Raw genomic sequence first — 13,911 nt, 5'->3', positions numbered from 1 at the left:
CCAAAACTTGAACGTAATGTTTTGTAAAGGGCCTATTTCAGAGTTTACTTCATTCCTATAATCTACTATTATATCTTGTCTGTAATAGGTTCCCTGCTGAATCTAGCGAAGCATCCAGCATCAACAGTTCAGATTCTGGGAGCTGAGAAAGCACTTTTTAGAGCACTGAAGACTAAGCGTGACACTCCAAAGTTTGGTCTGATTTATCATGCTTCCCTTGTAGGGCAAACAACAGCTAAAAATAAAGGAAAGGTAAGAGGTTGGACAATCACTTGCTTTGTTCTTCTTACTTTTGTTTCTGAAACAGGCTGATCGAGATACGGTAACTTTAATTGGCAGGGGATAAAAAAACAAGTAAGGAAGGGTGCTTAAAGTTGTACTTCCAAATGTTATACAGTGCTTTTGCTCTACATCAGCTCTGAATGGTTCCATGGCCTAAGAGCCATTAATACAATGGTTCTTGTATTGATCCAGTGTTTATGTGAAAAAAATAAAAATCACTGCCCCCATCCAAGGAAGGGTATGCTTGTTTAAACAAAGAAGCAGGGCTGTCTGAACTTGTCTCTTCCTATTCGGTTTGGCATGAGGAACCAGAACAAACGGATTTGTCCCAGCAAGCGTGATTAAATATTCTCTACCCTGAGCATTCAGCTTGCACAGGTCTTGGCTGATAGATACATTCTGGGGTTCTCTCACCTACATCAGTGCTATGCAATCTGGTCCTTAGGTTGACATCCTTGTCTGTGGGATAATTTGTGACATTAAAGATTTGTTTCACTTTTTTTTCCCTTCAGATTTCACGTATGCTAGCAGCCAAAACAGCTTTGACTATTCGTTATGATGCCCTTGGAGAGAGCACAAGTGCTGAGATGGGAGCCGAGAACAGATTGAAAGTAGAAACAAGATTACGGCACCTGGAGGAGAAAGGGGTATGTTTATAAAAGCCTTGTGTTTTTGGCAAATGCACCTTTGAGGATAAATAACTATTTGAAAGTGTTTCAGAAATACCTCAGGCTTGTGTGGTTAAGCAACTGGTGGCTACAGGGTGAATGGAAAAGATAAGAAACCTTGTTTCCAAAGGTCTATGAATTTAGAAAGTTAAAAAAATTCATTTGCCCACAGTCTCCCTATGTTTTGGGGGCCTGATGGCCATAATAGCTTAGAGTTTGGGGATCAATCGCCCAAACACATCTTGAGTAGAGATGGAGTTGGGAAGGCTACTCTTTTTCCCTGGCAATTTCCTCCCTTCCCTTTGGGGGAGCTGACATCCTGTATTGATTAATATGAAGCTCATAATTGCAAAGGAGCATTTATTCCCATCAAATCAAATAGATATGGAATTTATTTATTAACCAGTTGTCTATCTTTTTACCTGTAAGAATAGAGAGCACTTGGTTCCCTGGCTAATTTAAGCTTTTTGTCCATGATTATGGTTTTTTCTTTCCACTATCATCTATTCTTAACTGTTAATCTTTTTAAGGGACTTCATTGGGTTGTACCAAACTTTTAATTCTTTTCTTTTTTTTCCTGTCCACTCCTGAACAGATAAGACGAATAAGTGGTACGGGGAAAGCTGTGGCCCGCGCTGACAAATACCAGCACAAGAGGTGGGTATGTGAATGTTCACTTTACTCATGGGTAACTCTGCCAAGAGTATTTAATTTTTCTGCTCAGATACTTCACTTTCATAGAAATGTCCCTTTTGTCAAAATAAATATTTTCAGGCCCACCTAGCTTGGTTGCTTTTCTAGCCATTGTGAAACTGTAGATTGTAATCTTTAAAGAAAAGCTTTCCAAACTTTTGCCATAATGAACTGATAAGATTGAGTATACCTACCTATGAAGTTTACTTTTCTTAATTAGCATCTGTATTTAACCTTATTTTAAAAAGAGCCCCTGTCTTAAAACTTGGTGTAATATACCCAATATCTGCTCCTTTAACCTTTTCACAAATCGCCACAAATTCATTGAAGCTGTTTCACAACCTCCATTAGATCACAGAAGAACTCTACTGAAACAGACTTAAGGGCCTTATGGGTGCTGTGGCAGTACGTCTACATCACTTTGCCACCCAGCAATTGACATTAATGGGGTTTCCACTCATTTACAATTTGCTTATACTCCTTTAAATATTCCAGTGAAGTGAAGGTCTATGATCCTTCTGGGGAATCTACGCTCCCCCTGGTCCCAAAGAAGCGCAAGGAACGAGAAGAGAATGAAGAAGAACAGGCAGTTCCACAAAAGGCAAAGAAGGCTAAACTAGAAATCAAAGGTTAGTTTAATGAAGTTGGATCTGTAAAAGGATTTTGTGTGCTTGAATACTGATTTGCTGAATTGCATTTGTCAATAAGAGTAGGCCTTTTTTCCCTCCCTCAATTTGTTTGGGGAGGCGGATTTGCTAATTGGAAGTCCAGAGAGAAGGGAGAATCGTTTTTCTCCCCCAACAACTCCTTGTTTCCCACAGTGCAAAGCTTCTCTTTCCCTTTAGCAATTTTTTGGGTTTCTATTTCTAGGCCTACTTCAAATCCTAATGTATTTTATCCCACTGTTTTTCCATGTGGGTAGTTAACTAATTAAATTTAATTCCATGACACCGGGTTCTGGCATCAATGTATTTTTAATGTGCTAAAATATATTTTAAAGGAAAGTTATTACCTACAGTCACTTCTTTTCATACAAGGCTACCTGCTCCATCTGACTTTTTCTTAGATTCTTTTAACAATAAATAAATAAATGGAGAGCTGGCACACTGCAAAGATACAGCTCCATAGACGTTCTTAGAAAATAAAAATGGTGGGTGGCTGTAATCCAGAATATTACACTGAACTTTCCTTATCAAGCCAGAAAAAAACCCCGAGGTCAATTGCTAGGGAGGGAATAAAGAATGGGATGGGACACAACTGTATGAGTTTGCTTTCTAGTAAATTGCTGTTTCGTGATTTGGCTACATCCCGTATTATGCACTATGAATAAGAAAATCTTCCCCAAGGTAGCCATAGCACATATGTGTGCAGGACAGCACACAGCATTCTTCAGCATTTTAGTCTTTTGCATGCCTAATTAATCTTAGGGTGGTCTTCTGGGTTTTGTGCCCTGAATCTTAAGTTCAAAAACAGATGCTTTTTTGTATTTTCTTTCTGGCAAAGCTTTTATCAACCAAGCTTTAGTTGGCAACCTGGGAATTCTATTCATTTCATAAGTACATTTTAGTTAACTTAGGAACTGCGAATAGATTCTATGTGACATTAGTGTGAAGATACATTGATGATCTAAGATGGTAGAAAATATGTGGCTTATATTACCTTACCAATGAATTGAGTGCTGTTTGTCCAGATGTTGGATGTTAACTCCCAGCAATCTTTAAGCAGCATGATGAGAGTTGCATTCCAACATCTGGAGTCATATTTTGCTTATCTCTGTCCTACTCCATAGCATCTTATGTTTCTATAAAATGTCTCTATATCACCCTCCATCATGAGTGGAAATGAGGTTTGTATAATTATTGTATAGATACATTTGAAAGTTGCAGATGGTAACCTGACATCTAAGTAAGTAGGAGTACAAAGCCCTTAAGCAATGTTGCATGGACCAACACTTTGAGATGGATAGGTGTAAGCCATGGTTGAGAAAGGAGAGGCTCATGGGCCCTTTTCACAGTCTTATTGTTCCTGCATTACATAACTTTTGAAGCTGAAGAATTTTGTTTTGCTTTTGGTGAATTAAGTCACACTTCTAGATTAAAGTTTGTTGGTGAAAAAATTGAGAAGTGAGATCTCCATCCCTTTTACTCCCATCTCCACAATAGAAAAGATTCGCAATCTTGGAAGGACTTCCAAAGATGTCTTCTTTAAGATTTTCTGTTTTAGATTTTGTCAATTATTTGACAAGATATTTAGTTTAATGGTTTGGGTATTAAAAATACTCTTTCTTTTGAATCATTCAAAGGGGAAACACGTTTTTAAGAATAAGTATAACATTGTATGATGATTCACAATAACACCAAACATAGTATCTTTCGGGTATACTACAATTTACATTATGGGCAGTCTGAAACATTCCTCAATAACTTCTTCCAATTGAGTTCCATGAATGTAAATGCTTTAAGTCTGGTACTTCAATGGAATGCCTTCTCACCACATCTCTTCCTCCCCAAAGACATCCATAGAGAATAGCAAAGGTGGCTGCTGAATGTATTCAGTTTGGAAATTATTCACCTACATAGGTAGGCAGAAAATACTCGCAGAGTGATAAAGCAAAGTATGTTTAAAATACTAGATGAAGTTGCAGAAAACATCTTTTATCAGCTTGTTTTCCAATATTTGGGTTTGATAATCCATAACTATTCCTCGGCATGTCAGGAATGGATCATGCCCAGCAGCATGCTCTCATTTTTCAAAAACACCCACTAACAGCTTTGGCTAACTCCTAGCATTTCTGTTTTGTTTAACTTGTTTTTGTAATTTTTTTCCTGCCTGACACAAGAAGAGGAACAGAATGAGGATGAGCAAGTTGAACAAGAGGAGGAATATGTTAAAGAGAAGAAAAAGAAAAAGAAAAAACAGAAAACTCAAGAAACGTCTGTTTGGGTAGAAGACAATGCAGAGGAGCCATCGACCAGTATGGTGGTGGAGGTAGGACACTGAAAATACCCTTTCCCAGCTTGCTGCCTTCCAGAATTGTATCTGCTGTACACCTTGAATGTGAATGATGCTGACCAGGGCTGTATATTTCCTGGTGCAACAGATCTGACCGCCTTAACAAAGCCATCTTTACTATTTATGTATGCACCTGGCAGTAGTTAAAGGCCTTGGGTTAAAAGTGGGAGACCATGAGATCTAGTCCTGCCTTACGTACAAAGGCAGCTGTGTGACCTTGGCTCAGTCACTGTGTCTCAGTCTAAGGAAGGAGGCAGCAATAATAAACTTCTGAAAAATATTGCCAAGAAAATCGCATGGTTTTGTTCGGGAAGCCACCAAGTATCACAGGCACAACAAAGTAGGGTAGGAAGGCACCAGGTAGCCAGATTTCTTTTCTTAGAATCTTCTAAGGTATACAGTTGCTGCAGAATGTGATTGCAAAAAAAGTTTTATACTAATAGATACAGCTCCATAGACGTTCTTAGAAAATAAAAATGGTGGGTGGCTGTAATCCAGAATATTACACTGAACTTTCCTTATCAAGCCAGAAAAAAACCCGAGGTCAATTGCTAGGGAGGGAATAAAGAATGGGATGGGACACAACTGTATGAGTTTGCCTTCTAGTAAATTGCTGTTTCGTGATTTGGCTACATCCCGTATTATGCACTATGAATAAGAAAATCTTCCCCAAGGTAGCCATAGCACATATGTGTGCAGGACAGCACACAGCATTCTTCAGCATTTTAGTCTTTTGCATGCCTAATTAATCTTAGGGTGGTCTTCTGGGTTTTGTGCCCTGAATCTTAAGTTCAAAAACAGATGCTTTTTTGTATTTTCTTTCTGGCAAAGCTTTTATCAACCAAGCTTTAGTTGGCAACCTGGGAATTCTATTCATTTCATAAGTACATTTTAGTTAACTTAGGAACTGCGAATAGATTCTATGTGACATTAGTGTGAAGATACATTGATGATCTAAGATGGTAGAAAATATGTGGCTTATATTACCTTACCAATGAATTGAGTGCTGTTTGTCCAGATGTTGGATGTTAACTCCCAGCAATCTTTAAGCAGCATGATGAGAGTTGCATTCCAACATCTGGAGTCATATTTTGCTTATCTCTGTCCTACTCCATAGCATCTTATGTTTCTATAAAATGTCTCTATATCACCCTCCATCATGAGTGGAAATGAGGTTTGTATAATTATTGTATAGATACATTTGAAAGTTGCAGATGGTAACCTGACATCTAAGTAAGTAGGAGTACAAAGCCCTTAAGCAATGTTGCATGGACCAACACTTTGAGATGGATAGGTGTAAGCCATGGTTGAGAAAGGAGAGGCTCATGGGCCCTTTTCACAGCCTTATTGTTCCTGCATTACATAACTTTTGAAGCTGAAGAATTTTGTTTTGCTTTTGGTGAATTAAGTCACACTTCTAGATTAAAGTTTCTTGGTGAAAAAATTGAGAAGTGAGATCTCCATCCCTTTTACTCCCACCTCCACAATAGAAAAGATTCGCAATCTTGGAAGGACTTCCAAAGATGTCTTCTTTAAGATTTTCTGTTTTAGATTTTGTCAATTATTTGACAAGATATTTAGTTTAATGGTTTGGGTATTAAAAATACTCTTTCTTTTGAATCATTCAAAGGGGAAACACGTTTTTAAGAATAAGTATAACATTGTATGATGATTCACAATAACACCAAACATAGTATCTTTCGGGTATACTACAATTTACATTATGGGCAGTCTGAAACATTCCTCAATAACTTCTTCCAGTTGAGTTCCATGAATGTAAATGCTTTAAGTCTGGTACTTCAATGGAATGCCTTCTCACCACATCTCTTCCTCCCCAAAGACATCCATAGAGAGTAGCAAAGGTGGCTGCTGAATGTATTCAGTTTGGAAATTATTCACCTACATAGGTAGGCAGAAAATACTCGCAGAGTGATAAAGCAAAGTATGTTTAAAATACTAGATGAAGTTGCAGAAAACATCTTTTATCAGCTTGTTTTCCAATATTTGGGTTTGATAATCCATAACTATTCCTCGGCATGTCAGGAATGGATCATGCCCAGCAGCATGCTCTCATTTTTCAAAAACACCCACTAACAGCTTTGGCTAACTCCTAGCATTTCTGTTTTGTTTCACTTGTTTTTGTAATTTTTTTCCTGCCTGACACAAGAAGAGGAACAGAATGAGGATGAGCAAGTTGAACAAGAGGAGGAATATGTTAAAGAGAAGAAAAAGAAAAAGAAAAAACAGAAAACTCAAGAAACGTCTGTTTGGGTAGAAGACAATGCAGAGGAGCCATCGACCAGTATGGTGGTGGAGGTAGGACACTGAAAATAGCCTTTCCCAGCTTGCTGCCTTCCAGAATTGTATCTGCTGTACACCTTGAATGTGAATGATGCTGACCAGGGCTGTATATTTCCTGGTGCAACAGATCTGACCGCCTTAACAAAGCCATCTTTACTATTTATGTATGCACCTGGCAGTAGTTAAAGGCCTTGGGTTAAAAGTGGGAGACCATGAGATCTAGTCCTGCCTTACGTACAAAGGCAGCTGTGTGACCTTGGCTCAGTCACTGTGTCTCAGTCTAAGGAAGGAGGCAGCAATAATAAACTTCTGAAAAATATTGCCAAGAAAATCGCATGGTTTTGTTCGGGAAGCCACCAAGTATCACAGGCACAACAAAGTAGGGTAGGAAGGCACCAGGTAGCCAGATTTCTTTTCTTAGAATCTTCTAAGGTATACAGTTGCTGCAGAATGTGATTGCAAAAAAAGTTTTATACTAATAGATACAGCCTCCATGTTGGTATTCTATCAATAACCTTCTCTCCATTTTTAAAAAAGATTTTAAATGTTATTTATTGATTATTTCTAAGCAAGATATATAGAAAGCAATGTATTGGGTTTTTTTTATTTAGTAGAAAATTGCCTTTAAACAGTTAAGTCTTTTCACTCACCATTACTAAAGAAATCCTGGTTAGTTTCCTATCCACACTAATATGCTTAAAGGAGGTTTCCAAATCTAATCTGAGGTTGTGTTTTTTTCCATTTAAAATCCCAAAGTACCTAGACTTAAGTCTGATAGCCTCTGCCTAAATTGCTGAAGTGGAACTATTCCACTAAAATGCTTGGAGATAAAATGCTCTCATATTCTACTGTGCAGTTCCACTGATTCATTTCATTAATGTTACATCAGTGCTAATCATGCAGTTAGCTACAGTTAGATAAACTGCTCTGTCTAAAGATATTATCCTGTAGAAGCAAAAATCAGACTATGAAATGCTCTGCATCTCTTTTTTTACAGGGAAAAAACTTCTTAACAAAACCATCTATAGTATAGATACTATATTTTCATTTATCATAGTGAAATGATGTAACAATGCTTATGTTTCAGAATACAGAAAAGAAGAAAAAGAAAAAGAAAAAACAGAAAACTCAAGAAACGTCTGTTTGGGTAGAAGACAATGCAGAGGAGCCATCGACCAGTATGGTGGTGGAGGTAGGACACTGAAAATAGCCTTTCCCAGCTTGCTGCCTTCCAGAATTGTATCTGCTGTACACCTTGAATGTGAATGATGCTGACCAGGGCTGTATATTTCCTGGTGCAACAGATCTGACCGCCTTAACAAAGCCATCTTTACTATTTATGTATGCACCTGGCAGTAGTTAAAGGCCTTGGGTTAAAAGTGGGAGACCATGAGATCTAGTCCTGCCTTACGTACAAAAGGCAGCTGTGTGACCTTGGCTCAGTCACTGTGTCTCAGTCTAAGGAAGGAGGCAGCAATAATAAACCACTTCTGAAAAATATTGCCAAGAAAATCGCATGGTTTTGTTCGGGAAGCCACCAAGTATCACAGGCACAACAAAGTAGGGTAGGAAGGCACCAGGTAGCCAGATTTCTTTTCTTAGAATCTTCTAAGGTATACAGTTGCTGCAGAATGTGATTGCAAAAAAAGTTTTATACTAATAGATACAGCCGCCATGTTGGTATTCTATCAATAACCTTCTCTCCATTTTTAAAAAAAGATTTTAAATGTTATTTATTGATTATTTCTAAGCAAGATATATAGAAAGCAATGTATTGTTGTTGTTTTTTATTTAGTAGAAAATTGCCTTTAAACAGTTAAGTCTTTTCACTCACCATTACTAAAGAAATCCTGGTTAGTTTCCTATCCACACTAATATGCTTAAAGGAGGTTTCCAAATCTAATCTGAGATTGTGTTTTTTTCCATTTAAAATCCCAAAGTACCTAGATTTAAGTCTGATAGCCTCTGCCTAAATTGCTGAAGTGGAACTATTCCACTAAAATGCTTGGAGATAAAATGCTCTCATATTCTACTGTGCAATTCCACTGATTCATTTCATTAATGTTACATCAGTGCTAATCATGCAGTTAGCTACAGTTAGATAAACTGCTCTATCTAAAGATATTATCCTGTAGAAGCAAAAATCAGACTATGAAATGCTCTGCATCTCTTTTTTTTACAGGGAAAAAACTTCTTAACAAAACCATCTATAGTATAGATACTATATTTTCATTTATCATAGTGAAATGATGTAACAATGCTTATGTTTCAGAATACAGAAAAGAAGAAAAAGAAAAAGAAGAAAATTAAAGAAGAGCCAGAAGATTAAGAACAGGGAGTTTTCTCGGATGGTTTGGCTCACATTTGGACTTCGGGGACATTAATTTTTGAACTAGATTTTTGTCTAATTAAGATCAAGAAACTGTATATTTTCCTTCAATATTTTGTTTTTAAAGCTGATCTTAGTTTTAACATTGACCTGTTAAATGGTTATAGTTTTGCTTCAGTAACACTATAAATTGTTGCGAAATTGGTTATCAAAAAAGTAGTATGATTGCTTGAAATGAGTAACAATGTGTGTCCCTTTTCAAACAAAACCCCTTACTGGGATGAATTGGATTACTATCAATTTAATTTTATGAAGAGAATTTTCAAAGATCTTTTCTTGCAACAGCATTTAGCAGATAGGGTGCAGCATGGTTCTATTATAGAACAGGCTGTATGCAAAACAATGCATACAGACTAGTTTTATTGAATAGATACAAATAATGGCCTTGTAAATTTTTAGCAGAAAATGAACTATGCCCAATTGATACAGAGAAACAGCTAGCATTTTTTTTAAAGTGCAATTAGCACTACTCTGTTAAATCCCTTTACAGGTAGTCCTTGGGTTATGATGGAAATTGGAACCATAATTGTGGTCATAAAGCATGATGTCTGACTTACCAGATCAACTTACAACCTGACCCCTCTCCCCCACCCCAGCTTCCCCGTTGATTTTGCTTGTGTGAATCCAGCAGGGAAGATTGCAAATGACTATAACCTTGATAAGTGCGAACTCATTGTCAAGCATCCAAATTGTGATTGTGTGACAGGTGCAATAGTTGAAACTTCAATGAGTGGGATATAAGTCCCCCTTGTTCATCACCATCACAGCTTCAGATGGTAGCTGTGTCAGTCTTTGGTAAGCAAGAAACCAAGTTGTTTCCTTTCGCTCTTTGAACTGGTGGCTGAGAAGCAGGAACCAGCCCAAGCTCACCTGAACTGCTGCGCCCCTGATTTCCCTGACCTTCAGGAGCAGCAAGAAAGGGCCAGCAGAAAAAGAGGCAATATTAGGGGAATTAAAAAGTTCTCTGCAAGAAGAAACTTCCGGGTCCTAGTGGAAACCACAAATTTTATAGGACAACTTTAGCATGAAAAGGACATGGGAAGATAGTGACAGGTATCCCTGAATAAAACTGATATGACAGCTTTGATATTTCACCAAATGGCATTTATGATAGAGTACTGTTTGTGTTTTCCCAACCAGGCACCCCTTTTGAAATCTTATATCCAATGCTTTCTTTGCCATGTCCCAAAAGATACTGATTATAACAGTGGTTCTCAACCTTTATAGTGCTGCGACCCCTTTAATACAATTACCCACGATGTGGCGACCCCAACCATAAAATTATTTTCGTTTTGAATTTATCGCGCCTGAAGCCGTATTGGCTAGAGATCTGAACTGCTTGCGATTGCCATGAGGCCGGAGGCATTAAAACGGAGACTCCTCCCCTGTTAAGTTTATCGCGCCTGAAGCCAGATTAGGCTAGCGATTGGGAGTGATTGCAGCTGGCTTGAGAGGGAGACATCAGAGCAAAGATTTCTCTCTTTTTTAATTCATTGCACCTGAAGCCGAATTTGGCTAGCGATTTGAAGAGCCTGCAGCTGGCTTGTGGAGTCAACCATTGGAGCGCGATTCTTCGACTCGCAAGTATACTTCCCATATTTCCGATGGTGTTAGGCGACCCCTGGCAAATCGTCATTCGACCCCCAATGGGGGTCGCAACCCACAGGTTGAGAACCGCTGGATTATAAAGAGAAGAAAATTGGTCTATATGTCTGTTTCTTCTTGAGTCAAAACGGTAGGCTGCATTTTTATCAGGGATATATTTTGAAATGACCGAAAAGCTGATATTTTGGCTGGGCCTACAGAATATTGTAGTCAAAGATTTATCTGGAATGGATATGCTGAAAGATTGGTAGCTTTCACTTCCTTGACTTAAAATTGTTCCAAGTGTGGCTGGAAAATAAGCATGAAATACTGCATATTTGAAGTCTGCATATTCAAAGAACACATTTCTGCTTGAACTATTCCAAGGAGTGAGTCTTGGCATTACTTTTGGATCATGAAGAAAACAGATGGAAAAATTCAGTTAGTGATCTTTTCAGCCTTTGCCTCGCTTCCTTTCCCTTCTGCTAATAGTATGCGGCACTATCTTAGAAACATGCATGGAAGAATTTTGCAACTTTGGCCAGGATGTTATTGTTGTTGATAGCTAAACTAGTGTCAAAATGATCGTAAGTTTGTATGTTGGAAATGCTCTGTTGATTGTTGCATTATTAAAGCAACAATCTACTATTAAGGATGGTGCACATTTATCAAGTGCCCCAATCCTAAACCAATAGTATTTTCTGTTTGGGGGTGGGAAATGATTAAACCCACCTTTAAAAAAAGTTTGACAGACTGATGGAGACTACAGCTATCTGTGAGGAACACATGCTGCCTTCAGATTCAGAAGCTGCATCTAGTAAAAGAATAGATGAGTGGCTTCTTTACGTCAACACCTGTCTGTTTCCTAACGACATATGGCTGGTTGGCTGCTATGGAAAGTGGTTGCTTAGCTGGATAGGCTGTGATTCACTCTCCTTTTCTCTTCTGAATTGATGGGGGGTGGGGAAACTATCAAGCTGCTATTTTTCTTGATAGAACCAAATGAATCCCCCTTTTTAAAGCAACAAATTATTCTCTGAAATTGCTTCCTTGTGGAAGCTTGGTGGGATGGAGCAGGGATCACATACTATTTGGAGAGAGAGAACAACATTTCAGATTAATTATAAACATGAGAAAGCTGTTGCAGCCAAGTGTTCATGTTCTATTCTAAAGGCTATAATTGCACATTTTCTCTAAAACTATGCTCAGTGCAGGAGCTGGGTTATATTTAAAAATGCAGTGTAAGCATGGATTGCACATTAAAACCATAAGTAAAGCAGTTGTTGCTCCAGGGCACAGATAGTTCTACTTACGCTCTGAACACATGTACTCGGGTGGGAAAATAATATTGGGAACTACAGGAGACAAATGTTATTCTTCCTTGTGAAAAATTGGGGGAAAAAACAAGAGGCTTCTCTATAAAATACTTTCAGGCATATGGTTGGATGTGTTCAATAACCATGGTTATAAACAATTAGCTATGCATGTTCTACCTAGGTATCTGCTTTTTTTTAAAATGCCTGGTAAAATATATTGATAGAATGCCACATAGATTTTAAAATTTAGTGGAGGATTTTATAACATCATTTTTAAAATTCTAATTGGTCCTGTGTGAGGCAGTATAAGTCAAGTGATGTCACCATTTTTTTTTTCTATCAGTTAGAATCATCTTGTTCTCCATCCAATTATATTGAGGTCCTGAATTATATTATGGAGCAAAGCTTTTGCAGCAAACTTACCTAGACTAGCTCTTCAAGCTCCTGCCCCATATTGCTTGCAGAAAATATTTCCCCATGGATTAGAATGGGATAGAGAATTTTCTCAGAAGGTTGGGAGTTATGTTTTTCTCCCCGGAAGAGGAAATGTGTCAAAAAATAAAGAGATGTATAACATAGGTAAGTGCTAATTACATCTAATTACATAGGAGCACCGGACTAAAACAGGGAGAGTGAGTTCTAGTTCTGTCTTCAGCATGGAGCCAGTTGGCTGACTTTGGGCCAGCCATTCTTGGCATTAGGCAGGGGCAACTCTTTTGTGAAAAATATTGCTAAGAAAATGTACAGATGCCCAGAGTTGAGGGTGTTTGTAAATTACCGGTGAAAAAAAATACGTCTTGGCTCTTGCCAGTGGACTAGTGTGACTGCTTTGTTTTCTAGCTACAATAGCAATTTTATCTTATTTATTCGTATCCTACCTTTATTATTTGTACAAATAACTCAAGGCAGTGAACATATCCAACACACCACCACCTATTTTTGTCACAACAACCTTGTGAGGTGAGTTGGGTCGAGAGAAAGGGAGTGGCCCAAGATCACCTAGCTTATGGTTTGTCTTTAAAACAGGTCAGACAGTACTTCAGTTATTTGTAAAATTGACACATACTGTAGAGGTTAGTCATATTTATCTTCCTTGTTTGGGTGTCTACCTGAGAAAGGGAGAGGCCAGGCACTGTGTCAATTGAGCAGGGAGCACTTAGTTCTGTAACAAAAATATTAAAATATTTGTAGGGAAAAAATCCCAAAATAATAGGTGTTTATGCAGATTGCAACACAAAAGAGGAGACGGATAAGTACAAGTTGGGAGTGGTATCTGAATGGTACTACAATATGTCTTAAACCATGGGGTCATTTTAGCACACTTTCAAATGTCTTAAGCCTTGATGATTCCTGAGCTGGCTTGTTCAGCCTGTTTACATAAGCAACTTTTGTTAGTTGGGTCATCAGGAAACCCACAGAATGAAATTAAAGTGGTACTCCTTGAAAACCTGAGTTACAAATGTCTTAATTATGTTAATATGCTGTAAATTATAGACGTGGTGGCTCAGGAGCTAAGACAGCTGAGCTGTCAATCGAAAGGTTGGCAGTTCGGCAGTTCGAATCCCTAGTGCTGTTGTGTAACAGGGTGAGCTCCCGTTACTTGTCCCAGCTTCTGCCAACCTAGCAGTTTCAAAAGCACGTAAAAATGCAAGTAGAAAAAATAGGG

General features: G+C 38.1%; 1 protein-coding gene across 1 annotated transcript in view; it reads left to right on the top strand.

Moving 5' to 3' along the window:
• The window catches only part of NOP58 (NOP58 ribonucleoprotein), a 31,119-nt gene extending 17,634 nt beyond the window's left edge, over positions 1-13,485 (top strand). Inside the window, exons 10-15 of the mRNA XM_058187037.1 lie at positions 89-252; positions 795-929; positions 1,546-1,607; positions 2,139-2,272; positions 4,483-4,631; positions 9,229-13,485. Coding sequence (XP_058043020.1) covers positions 89-252; positions 795-929; positions 1,546-1,607; positions 2,139-2,272; positions 4,483-4,631; positions 9,229-9,285 — 701 coding nt within the window. The 3' untranslated portion in view covers positions 9,286-13,485. The remainder of the gene's footprint in view (positions 1-88; positions 253-794; positions 930-1,545; positions 1,608-2,138; positions 2,273-4,482; positions 4,632-9,228) is intronic.
• The last annotated feature ends 426 nt before the right edge of the window (positions 13,486-13,911 follow it).

Source organism: Ahaetulla prasina, chromosome 1 (genome assembly GCF_028640845.1).
Source record: "Ahaetulla prasina isolate Xishuangbanna chromosome 1, ASM2864084v1, whole genome shotgun sequence".
NCBI lineage: Eukaryota > Metazoa > Chordata > Lepidosauria > Squamata > Colubridae > Ahaetulla > Ahaetulla prasina.
This window is presented reverse-complemented; position numbering and strand designations above follow the sequence as displayed.